This window comes from Agelaius phoeniceus, chromosome 4, assembly GCF_051311805.1.
Source record: "Agelaius phoeniceus isolate bAgePho1 chromosome 4, bAgePho1.hap1, whole genome shotgun sequence".
NCBI classification, from domain to species: domain Eukaryota; kingdom Metazoa; phylum Chordata; class Aves; order Passeriformes; family Icteridae; genus Agelaius; species Agelaius phoeniceus.
Window position 1 is genome coordinate 11930740 of NC_135268.1, and position 12474 is coordinate 11943213.

The window sequence follows — 12474 nt, forward strand, 5'->3', positions numbered from 1 at the left end:
CAGCTTTTATGTGTCTGGAAACAAGCATGTTTCCTCTTCCTAGAACACAGATTTCATGGCTTACATCACTGAGTGGCATTTTTTACAGCTGTTTTTGCTCTTTAACAATTTGCTTCTTTCCTCTGTAGCTGAAGGAAATGATGGAAAATGAGCCAAAAGCATCGTGTGAGTCAAGAGGCACAGAAGTGCTGCCAAGCATTGGTTCCCACCATGGCAGCAACACTCCTGGGCTGGTGAATTCCAAATGAATGGCTCTGTGGTGGCTGCCAGAGACAGGAACAAGGCAGCAGGTAAGAATCTCAGTGTCTCACTCTTGCATCCAGACACTTTGTGGTTTCCCAGTCTGTGCTGTGGGAAGCAGGTCAGCAGGTCATTCTTGGAGCCCTTGGGCTGCTCTGCCAAGCAGGAAGAAGGTGAGAGAGGAGCAGGGGGAGAGGGAGTTCCTGATTTGGGACTGTAGCACTGAGAAGGGAGCCAGACCTCTGCAAGGGTTTTGCCTCCTTCACTGAAATGAATAACCTGAGGTCCAAGATGCTTAACACTTGACAAGATACTGCTTTTTCTTCTGTTTGCTTCTTCCAGCTTTAGACAAATACCCCTATCTAATTCCAGACTAATTCCAGCCACCACCACTGCTGTATTGGCACTGTTCCAGCCTGTCTATGGCTGTATGTGCCCTGATAATGGAGTGTCTGTATGGCTCCAAAGGGCAGAAACAGCTGCATCACCTCCCCATTTGAAATCATGTATTTCAAATCATCTTTAGTTTGGTGAGAAGTGGAGACTATTGGATAATAAAGTCAGATTCTGATTTCTGTGTATTTATTTTAAAGACAGTACCAGCCTAGTATCTTTCTGTGTCCATTTAAATGGGAAACTAAAATTTTATCTTCCAAAATCAGGCCTACCAAGGCTCCTTCAGTCACAGTCATTAGCCACTGCACAAAAACCAGTGTTTTCAACTCAGGATTTTCAAGTCACAGTCTTAGCACCAAATTTCTTGTCGGAAAACCTTTTTCAAGGCTCAGACTTCACCCTACCCTGAGTATCCTATTTGAAAGGGCAGAGTATTTTGTACTGGTGCAAGAAAAGAAAGAGCAAGCCAGCTTTGCTCTTATATGATGAAAACTAATTTTCTGGGAAGGTAGCTGTACCCTTTCTCAGAACTTTAGGCAGTAGAATATTAAAATGTGTCACTTCTGGACATGCAGGCTGAGATTTCATTTTTCTTTCTGTTCCTTCTTGCTTGATTGTAGCCCTAAACTTAGATTCAATTCTATGAAATAATTTCATCAATATTAAAACTCAAAAAAGGAGCTGAAGAAATATCCAACACCTTATTAAAAAGGAGCTAATCAGTTTGGAGCCCCAGATTAATTAGGAAATCCCTAGGACAGGGTATAAAATCAGTAAGACTTTGATGGGCATTTTTCTTTTCAGTGCAGGTAGTTCAGTCCTGAAGCACCTGTATAACCTCATGAATCCTGGGTTTATCAGTATTCTTTGCAGGTCTAGCTCTCTGCTTTCAGATCTGGCAGGTGTCAGATGCTGGGCACAAACTTTGAATTCTGTTTGTTTTGTTTGATATTAAACCCTTTGTATCTTTAAGGCAGTGTCGTTAAAAATGGTTAACAGTTAAATCATTAATTTTTCCCATTTTCTGCTTATTTACACTTTGAATTCAAATGATTTGCACACAGATCTCCCTGTGAAGCGCCCAAGAAGCTAAAAAAATAGGAACACTTATATGGAATCATAGATATTTCAGGTTCTTCATGTACTTAAGTGCTCTACTGTAGCACAGGACTTAAGGAAATGTTCTGACAAGTATTTAAGGGATAATCTGGTCTAGCTACATTACACTGAGCACTTTTGGCATTTAATTCAGAATCATTATTCAACACCTACCTGTGCAGTCAAAACCAAATCTCTGTATTTTTCACTCAGGAACCATTCCTATACATGTGATGACATTGCTTCAATAAAATGTAAGGACTTAAATTATAGAAGGGAAGAAGTAATTTGGGTATTTCCTTGATGTATTTTGAAGGCCTTTTTTTTTTCCCTCTGAGGCTGATGTTGCAACTTCTCTTTTAGGCCACTTGGATAGTCTTCTCCTTAACCTACTGCTTAGACTGCATAATTTGCAGGAACAAATTCTTAACAAGGAAACTGCATCTTGGAGATCTCTACCTAATCACCAAATTTTATTAGAGTTGGACAGCAAAAACACATTAAGGAAGTACATATGTACACACACACAAAAGTAATTTTAAAAGTCTTCTCTCTATAGTAAATTAGCAAAAAACCCCTAATTATTTGTGATTTTCCATCATTTATGTCAATTTAAAATCCATTTTCAGGAGATCTTAGTAGCCTGTATGTTGTTTTCTAATAACTGGTAGCAGTTGTAAAGAGGAAGAGCCTCAGGTTACAGCCTGTAGTGACAGAGCTTGACTCCCTTGATTCTTAGATAAATCTGGGAAGTGAGAGAGTGACCTTTCCCCCCTAACTTTAGATTTAATGTTGGCAGCAGTATGGAAAGAGGTTAATTGGAATGTCTTAAAGGGAAAAAAGGCTTCCCCCATGCAAAATAACGAAGTTTCAGTGGTATTGTGTAAAAGTGGGCAGCCTTTCCTGCCCAGGAACCTAAAAGTAGCTTCCTGGGCAGGAAAGAAGCTTACTTTAAATTGAGATTCTTTTTAAACAAGAAGTGAAAGGTTACTTAGCTTATCAGTCAGACTAAGAACACCAAGGGTCCTTTGATAAGGATTTTCACAGACCAGTAGAACATTTTCCAGAGGCATTAGCTTGGACTCTGTGTTTTTTAACTGTCTGAAGACTCTTCTTTCCTACTTTTCACTCAGTGCCTCTTCCTTCTGTTTCTTCTTGCTGCAGCCATATCCTTTATTTTAGTCTGTATTTTAGGCTAAAACACCTCTTATCTCTTGGATGTTCCAACCCCTTGGTTCCTGGTAGTGACCCCATGGCTTCTAAGGGACTACAGCAGTTTATACTAAGCCTCTCTCCTTTTTCTGTATCATTGTATAAAAATGTGAGTGCTTTGGAATAGAATGGGATGAATCTCAATATGTTTGTGTTTGGAAAAGGAGCCTGGGGAAGAGCAGTGTTGTGCTGTTGACTCAGGCAGGATGGGCAGTTCCAGCACAGACCAGCACAGATGGGGCACATCAGTGGAAGCTGGGATGAAAGAAATGCAGAGAAGAAAGGCTGGAAGTGATATTATAGCATAAATAAAAATGGGTATAAAGCATCCTGTGCTGTCAGCACTTAGGACCATCAGAGGAGCAAGTCAAAGCCCAGGCAGTTCACAGCCTCCATTGCCTGCAATGGTGCTTGGGCTGCACCCGCCAAGGGGATTCATTTTTCCTTCCAGTGACTCAGTATAAAGGCACCTCTTATCCTCCAGCTATTTTAGAGGATATTTTGGGCAAAAAAAGGACAAATATTTTATTGTACAAATGTGATTGTCAGCACAGAATGTTTCAGGATATTTTCAATGCTGGTTTACATTTCTTTCGTGTCCTCAGAGCTCTCTTTGAGCCTTTGAGATGTCTTTTCCTACTGGAATTTTTGAGCAGAGAGAGGAAAAGCAGTTCTCTTTTCAGAACTGGGGAGTGGGCTGCTTTTTCAGGAAGATTTAAGGTAGGGTTTAATTTTATGTGGAACCTCTCATCCTTGAGGTACACTGTGGTGTTTTATACAGTGATGTGATAAATATAGAAAGGTGACCCAGCAGGCAGAACAGAGCAACCACTCAATCATTTCACACGTACAACACTGGACAGTAAATGAAGGGCTTCAGCAGCAGCAGGGCTGGGATTCCTGACCTCTGGCAGCTCCCACTGGGGTGATTTTAAGGAGTTACTGATTTCTTTCCACTCTGCCCCTTATCAGAGGGGACGGCTCACTGCTGGCACAGGCAATGGAGAAAGGTAACTTGAAATCATCCCCACATGCCATTCCTGAGCTCAGGAGTTACAGCCAAACTGCAGCATAGGAAAGCTTTCCTATAAACTTGGTCCAGCACTTAAAAACCTTTTCAATGACCTGAGCTGATGAGTGGTTTTTCTGCTTAAATCATGTGTAGTACAGACCTTTATGGAACTGTAAAGAATAATAGATACAATTCTGCACTTTTTATTGTATTTGTCTGTAAGGTGTTAGATTCAGTAAAACCTGCAAAGCACAAGGAGTTAATCTACTGCAGAAGATAAAAGTGGTGTTACCAGAACATTTGCCTGTTGCCAGCCCAAAGCAAGCTAAAAATTCCTGAGAATGACCAAAAGGTGCTGAGATTTCAGTCGAGTTTTAGTATTCTATGTGATTGTTTTTTCAGCTTTCCCTGGAAGGTTTGAAGAAGAAGATTTAAATAATCAAGTTGCAATGTGTGAGCAATTGTGAGGAATTTTAATTCCCAAATTAAAGTTTGGGAAGTAATTTGTTTTTATTAAGGAAAATGGAAAGTCTGCTCCTGTATTTCTTGTAGGGCAGTCACAAACACCATGTCCTGTGGGACTGAAGGATGGCTTCATCCTTCACAGGAAACTTCCTAGTTTGCTGTGGGTCTGAGGATGACTGAAAGGCACTTGATTTGCTATTTGGTACCCACAAGGAGGTTTTTCATCACCTGCTCCTGTGGTGTTTCCAGGTAAGATCTCTGCTCTGCTGTGGTGTGAAGGGACACACCAGGAAGCGGTGCCTAGCACTCAGAAGTGGCAAAAAGAACTTCTTTTCCTTTTCCTGGCTGAGTGAGCACCTAGCCTCACCTCCTGCCAGGTGAAGTGGCACAGTTACCTGTGTTCTGCTCTCTCCTCCCCTTACCTGATACTCCTTCTTGCTCCTTTTTTCCATCACCTCTGGGTTTTTTTGCACTGCCCTGGTTGGCTCACCTGCACCTGCTCCAGCAGCTGAGGCTGGACAATTCCCTTCAGCAAAGTCCACTCTGCCACTGTTACACTGGAGAAACAAGATCCAAGTGTAAGCAGGAAGGGAGAGGGATCAGCCCTGTCCCAGAACTGAATTACAGAGTGTTCCTGGTTTGGATGTGGAACCCACAAGCTGTAAGCTGCCACTGTCTTTGCCCAGGTTTGAATTCCCCCTTTCTCCTGTGCTGAATTCAAGTTTCAGTTGTGTGTAGAATGAAGCCTGTGAAAAGACTCTGGTATCAAGTGTCTCTTCCACAAAGCAGCATGGAAGCAAGTAGTAAATAAGGAGACTAGAAAAAGTTCCATGCTACATGGCACGCTAGGAGAATCATTAAATGAGAGCTATTTTACTTTACACTGAATAGTGAAAGGCTAAGTCCTTTCTTCATTTGAAATTAAAGTAGATATTTTTTTCTCTAAAATGCAGTTGTTTGCTAATAAGAATCCAAGGTTACAAATTCTAATTATTTGGATATTTCACTGAAGGACATAGGACCCTTCCTCAGGCTCTGACATGGGATAATCAGGTGAAGGATGCTGACAGGGAGTGAAGCAAACAGGTAATAGCAGTTACTGATATTTTAAATTTGGCTTGAATTGCCTCAGATGATTCACTTCCCATTTGAGGCTGAATACTACACTTGAGTTTTGTACCTCGTCCTGTGCCTTGTCCTGAAGTCAAAGCCAGCTGCACCGAGTGGGAGGCTGAGGGGAAAGTGCAGAAAGACCATGGGAGAGCAAAGATTCCAAATTAAAGCTGGAACAGTTAAGAAATGCAGGTAAGGACTATGCTTTAATTACACTTAGGTGATGATTACTTCAAGTCACTGAAAGCAGCAGAATGCTTGGGCCCCTGGGCTCGTGGTTGTTCCTCCATAACTGCTGATTTCATTGGCTGAACTCTGCCCAACCAATTAAATTCACACAGGTATCAGAGCCCCTACAAATGTGTGACTTTGCACACAAGTTGAGGCACAAGGAAAAGCCTTTTTACCAGGAAAAGTCCCAGGGTGGGCTCACAAGCAAGTGATAGGAACCTGCAAGGATCAGGCTCCATTACTACTTGGGCACTTGCCTTTCTTCCCATTCTTCTCTCCTGCTTTTCCCTGCAGGGTGGAGAAATAAGAATGTGAGAAGAGAAGAGACTGCTGAGACCAGACAATTTAAAACTGCAAGTCTCTTGCTTCTAGCTGTTGTGGCAGCTCTCTGAATTAAAACTGAGCTTAAATGAAGCTGCTGGGAAGAAATGCAGATCAAGCCTAGGAAGTCATAATCCTGAGGTACAAGGCTTTGGCATCAAGGGAAAAATGGTACTACTGGTTAGACTTTGCAAAAAGTGCCATGATTTCATTTGGGAAATAAACTGGAAAGAGGAGAGATTGAAATGCCTTAATTATGATGGTCTTGACAGTGTGTGTCCTATCAGAAATTATAATGGACAGAAGGAAACCTGAGTGTTTCTTAGTCATCAGATGCTTTGCAGTTTTTAATTGTTTTCAAAGTGAAATGTTCTGTTGCTGGGGCAGCTGTATGGCATCTCCTGGAGCCAGGGACCATTGATCCTGAATATTCCAGTCTGGATAAAGGTATGCAAACCACATAAATTGATAAATAACTATATTTTTAAAGTATTTCTCCATATAGTTATCATACAGAAGGAGAAGTGCAGTGTAAAACCCCCAAAAGAGGGAGGAGCTAGGACATAGATCACCCCCATTAAAGTGAGGAATTTCAATAGAAGCTATCTTCACCTTTGAAATTCAGTGCTTAGCTTTTAAAATTGATTTTAATCATGTTTCTTTATAACCACATGGTATGTATGTATGCATGCTTGTCTGCTGTGTTTGAGGTCATAAACACTGATGACCTTGACTAGCCAACAGAAAAGAAGCAGGAAACAACAAAGAAAAATATATTTATACATATTTCCCCACATGGTTTTGTGTGCATGCTTACCTATGTGTAACTACACCACAAACTTGAGGTGAATTTCAGGTATTATCCTGCAATTTGTTGCAAACAGGCTGGAGTGTAAATGAAATCCTAAAACAATACCATATGTAGTGTTGTAGCCCTTTTTTAAATGCAGATCAGGAGGTTTGGCCATGCTGTGCTGTCCCAGGGGTTTCTGGAGGTGCGGCCCCTGTGCCATAGCTCAGCCCTGGATAATGCCAGGGCAGTGTCACACCCTGGAACTGGAGCTCTCAGAGCAGCCTCCTTTAACCCCACTGGGATTTCTATGGACATTTATACACTTGAAGCCAAACACTTGCGTGTTCCGTCTGCACAAGGTCTCCCTTTTCCTCCTTCTTTGGTGCATAGCACTGGAGGTTCTTGCTGCTTCTACTTTTCTTAAAAATTGCCTAGAGGTTGAGCAAAATATTGCTGTGGTCATTTCCCCTCTTAAGCAGCATCCAAGGTATTGTTTCCTCTGCTTTTCCTTTTCCCAGGAACAGCAAGCTGCTCTGTTGAATGGATTTCTCCATGAGGTTATTTTGCAGGTCAGGAGGTTAGCTCACTTTTGTCTTTTTACTCAGCTGCTGCAGAAGAAATCCTCTGTGTGTTCTCCTGAATTGTAAAGGCTGGTAAGAAAGAGAAGCCAAAGTCATCCATTAATCCACAGGCAAAGTCCTATTGAAGCTGCTGCAGTGAAAGCTCTCACATGCTGCCCTGGAAATAACCCCGGCTGTGACGTGGTGAGATGACCCTAGGTAAGGTCAGAAGCTCAGTTCTCATTTTCATTTAAGCTCCTGGTTTTTAAACAGTATTTGGGATTGTGCCTCGTGGTTCTGTTGAGCCCTTAAAGCAGCTGGAGCCCCCTCGGGAGGGAGCGGAGAAGGGGGCTCCGGGGAGGCAGGAGTTTGTCTGCTAAACTTGCCACTCTCTCCTCTCAACTTACTGTTGTTTTGGCTTAAATATTTAATGACCATGACCCCATGGGAGAGCAGCAAGTGGTATCAGGACTTGAGCTTAAGCTGCTTTGCAGAGACAAAGCACCTGTTTTAATTCCTTCTGGAAATGGAAGTTATTTGGAAGTGTCCCAGCAAATTGAAGGCAAAGTGTAATTCTTGACTGCCTGTACACTTTCTCAGGATCTGTGTACACAGCTCCTGGCCAGGATTTTCAGGAGGGCTAAGAGAGCCAGAGGTCTCTGTCCTGGCACCCTTTGCAGGGGTGCAGCTGTAAAGCCAAGATGCATTTAGTGGAAAGACAGTGGCATCAATTGTTTGTCTTTTCTCTTCATAGACACTGATACAATAAAATGTGATGGGCAGAGTTATGGTTAGGCTGGATGCAGTCTGCCCCTTCCCCTGGTCCTGCTCAGTGTGCCCTGGGAGCAGCTGGAAGCTTCCAGAAGCAGTGTTATCCCTTGGGATCCAGCTGCGGTGCTTATTGAAATGCTGGCCAAAGGCACTGCTGGCAGCTATCCACTACTGTGCTTGTTCTTGTGTCGTGGAATGACCTGCTGGAAGAAATTCAAGGAAATAGAAGTGACAAAAGCTACTGACAGGATGGATTTGGAGTGTTTTGTGGGGTAATCAGGTAACACAGGAGCTCCTTGGAGTAAGGAGCTGTGAGTTAGAGCTGAATCAGCCATTCCCATTGACTTGCTTGGGGAACTGATTTTCAACAGGATATTATGATTTTTACTTTTCATTTTTCATTTCTGTGGTGCAGCTCTTGCCTTTTCTGGCTTTAGGGAATCATGCCAAGCTAGTTGATTTTCATTGCGTTTGAGAGGTAAGGGAGTGCTGAAGTGTGCAACCTCCTTCCCTCCCTCCCTCCGTATGGAAATGTGTTTTGTGTGAATCAATGACAGAAAAGCAACCACTGAAAATATATTCCCTTTCTTTCTCTTCAGTCATCCCCCTCCCCAAAAACTTCTCTAAGAATGTGACTAAAACCAAAGCACTTTTTAAGTTACAAAGGAATAGTGTTGAGCTGGTGAAGCCAGCTGGAAATGAACATAGAATCCCAGAATTGTTTAGGTTTGAAAAGACCTTTGAATCATCAAATCCAACTGTTAACCTAGACATGGAACAAGGTTATCATTTTATTGAAGAGTCAGAGTGCAATTAAATTCAATTTAATTGCATTTTATTTGGCACACATTGTTTTAAAGCTCACCACCTCAGAGCAGGAAGAATTTTATGGCATGTGCTAATTATACAAAATTCACAAACACTGCTTCTTTTAATTTTGTTTTTTCACAATGTGTTTTTTAACTATAATTTTCAAATCTTACATTTTGCTCTCCAGTTTCCTGTGTCTTATGGTTAAATCTTGGCCATAAATCTTGCTCTGCTTTGTTAAAAATAATAGGTGTTTATATTTCTTCATTTAACAACCTGCTAGATTAATAGTGGCTTTAAAACAATTAAATATGGTTGTGCAGTTTAATATTCCCAGTTTTAATGCATCATGAAGGAGAAATGAGAGGCACTGTCTTTTATGGAGTGCTTGGGTTTCATGTACAGTCTGGCAATCTTTGTCTGACACCTTGGTACTGGGATCTTCTCCTTACACAGGTCATGCCAAGAAAAGCTTTCAGCGCAGGTTTGAAAATCAAATGGCAAGTCACCAGGTGGCAAACAAGGCTCAAATTTGAGTGGTGGTATGGCAGCCAAAAAGGCTTTGGGACTTTGGGATGCACGGCTGGATCTGTGGCTGGGGCAGCTGCAGGAGGTGGGTTTCTGCATTTCAGCGGCAACACTTCAGAACATAAAATTTGGATCTTGTAAATTCTCCCTGTTAGTAAGGCTGGAAACCTGAGAAGGTCATGATCACGTGCTCTAGTGTGTCACAGAGCAGGATCTGGGTCTCCAGTCACCTCCCTCACAGGGGACTCCATCCTTGTGTTGTATTTCCATCCAGGCAGGCTCCATGGAGGAGAGCCTGAGGCACGAGATCTCGGTCATTCAAAGGAGTCAGGTTTTGACACCAAAGCCGTATTTCAGCAGAAAAACCAGAACTGATGCCTTCCAAACTGGCTCTGATTAAGAAAGGTCATCAAACGCATATGTAGATCAGAAACTCAGAAAATAAAGTGTAATGATTCCTAAATATCAGGAAATGTCACTGCAAAACTGGGCATTAAAACATGTGTGTGGACAGGACCAGTGAAGACTGGGATTTGTCTGGATGATAGCTATTATTCCTAGGTGTTGTAGTTCAGTTACACTATAAATATTCCTGCTAGATGTTATAGTTGAGTTTACAAGGGGCTTGTCCCAAAAAATGAATATTTGAAGCTTGGATTAAATAGCACTGCAAGAACTCCTGATCAGTAACTTCCTATGGTTCCACAGAGGCAATATCCTTTAAATTCAAATCCTTTGAATTCTTGCTCCAATTAAGCTTGACTTTGAAATTGTTTTGTTGCAGACACCTCTGCTGCGAGAGGATGTGGGACCTCACAGAAACTATGTTCCAGATCAGGTAACACCATGTTTACTCCCCTGAGTATCATCCCTGCCAAATCCTCCCCCCTGGCCCTGTGCAAAGCCTTCCAGACAGAGCTCAGTGCCTCTTTGCTTCAGGCCCCAGTCTGGGTTCATGAAATATTTGTGGCTGTCAGTCTCGTGCATCAGCCAAGGTTGCACAGATGCAGAAAGCCCATCTGAAGGATTTTAGAATTGCAAATGCCTGACAGATTTTTAACAGCTCTATATATGTATACACATATGTAAATACATATATGCATATGTATGTGTAACAGACTAGAAATACACACAAGAAATCTATGATTTCTCTGGTAATAGTGTGCCAAACTGGGCTGCTGGAGATGAGAAATGTCTTAACATTGAACTCTCAAATCCTGCCTTGATTTACGTGTGTTACAGGAGTAGCACTTGCTGTGGTTTCTTATTGGAAATAATAGGGCATCTAATTTTAACACTTTATTTCTGCTTTCTTACAATTCTGTCAAGCCTTTGGTAGATGACAAAACAGAGTATCTGCCCTGGCCCCCAACTCTGTCTGTTGTGTATCCTGGTTTCTCTGACATTTAGGAACTTTTTAAGCCAGTTTGGCACAGTTTAATAATTTAGGAGGTCACAGACTTAACACTTGCAATAATGTTTTAAGAGCATAGAAACAGCTTTACTAGAGGCCAGGGCTTTGTATCCCTGTGCCTATGGAAGGTGTCCATGCCCATGACAGGGGGTTGGAAGTAGAAGAGGTTTAAGGTCTGTTCCAACCCAAACCAGTCTGATTCTGTGATTCCCTGAAGTGCCCCTGTAATTACCCTGAACAAACACCTGGGACTGTGCACGTTCATGGCTGACCCCACAGCAAACAGGTGGTTTGCAGCACACGGCACACAGGTGTGTCACATTACAGACAAGGAGCCTGTGTTCAGCGTCTGAACCATGTGCAGTGAGGTTGGACGTCACTTGGTGGACATCCACGAGGGAAGTAAAACGGAGAATAGCTGCATGGTAAGTGAAATACTTTTTTATTTAGAATTATGGAGCTGGCACTTTACAGTTCCTGAGCCTTTCTGATTCTGGGCTTTCCCAGAAGTGGCTCTGTGCAGCTGCTGGTGCTGAATGTGACAGGCTGCTTCATGTTTTAGGTGCAGAAATCACTGTACACTTGTAATAAAAGATGCATTCCCACTCTCTCAGGAAAATTCCTTTTATTTTTTTTGCTTTGTGAGGGAAAATCATGCAGTTCAAGACCTGTGTCCTCTGAAACAGCAGGGCTGCTGTGGTTGGAATATTCAAGGTATCTCCTGAAAATCAAGGCCGAAGCTCTCCTCCTCTTTAATGTCGCTGTGACGCAATTTGGATTTAGTAGAACCCATATTTTCTTTTTCATGTTGATAAGATGATTTCTGGCAGGGAGGTCAACTTAAAAATTCTAGTTAAGCTGTCACATGTATTCTGAGAACATTTAGCAGCAGCAGATCATGTGTTTGTGCTATGTGGGGCCAGCAGAAACTGATAGTGGTGGGTTGTGATGTTTCACAGGAGTGGTAATGCACAAGGTACAATAAAATGGGTTTTGATTGGATTTTAGGATCCAGATGTTTGTAACGCTGGCTAATTCTGACCCTGAAAAAATTCAGGCTCAGCTGAACACTGCTGGTGTTCAAGGATGTTGGAGTGGTTGATCTCTGCCTCCTGGAAAGTTTTTTCCCCCATGGGGTCTGTTACCAACTGGTTATGCACAGCTTCAACTGCATGGCATCTTCTGAGGAAACGAAGGTGTACAGAGTGTGCTAGTGCAGATTTCTGTCGGTGGAAGGTGCTGTGCAAGTGAATTTTGGCTTCTGCCCAGGCCAGGCACCATTTCCTTTTGTGTTGTGTGCTGAGTTCCCAGCTGGTGGGGAGAGAAATGGCTTTGTGGTCAGCCTCCAGTCTAGTGGGACCCTTGGGAACTGTTGGGATGGGACGTGGGGTGATGATTTTAAACTGAATGAGTGTCAGTTTAGGTTAAATATAGGGAAGAAGCTTTTTACCATGAGAATGCTGGGGCCCTGGCACAGGCTGCCCAGGGAAGCTGTGTCTGCCCCCATCCC

General features: G+C 42.5%; 1 protein-coding gene across 1 annotated transcript in view; it reads left to right on the forward strand.

Annotated features, from left to right (window-relative positions):
• The first annotated feature begins 9573 nt into the window (after positions 1 to 9573).
• The window catches only part of ADAMTS3 (ADAM metallopeptidase with thrombospondin type 1 motif 3), a 73406-nt gene continuing 70505 nt past the window's right edge, over positions 9574 to 12474 (forward strand). The window contains exons 1-3 of the mRNA XM_077176808.1: positions 9574 to 9635; positions 10335 to 10388; positions 11292 to 11389. Of these exons, the coding sequence (XP_077032923.1) occupies positions 11321 to 11389 (69 nt within the window). The 5' untranslated portion in view covers positions 9574 to 9635; positions 10335 to 10388; positions 11292 to 11320. The remainder of the gene's footprint in view (positions 9636 to 10334; positions 10389 to 11291; positions 11390 to 12474) is intronic.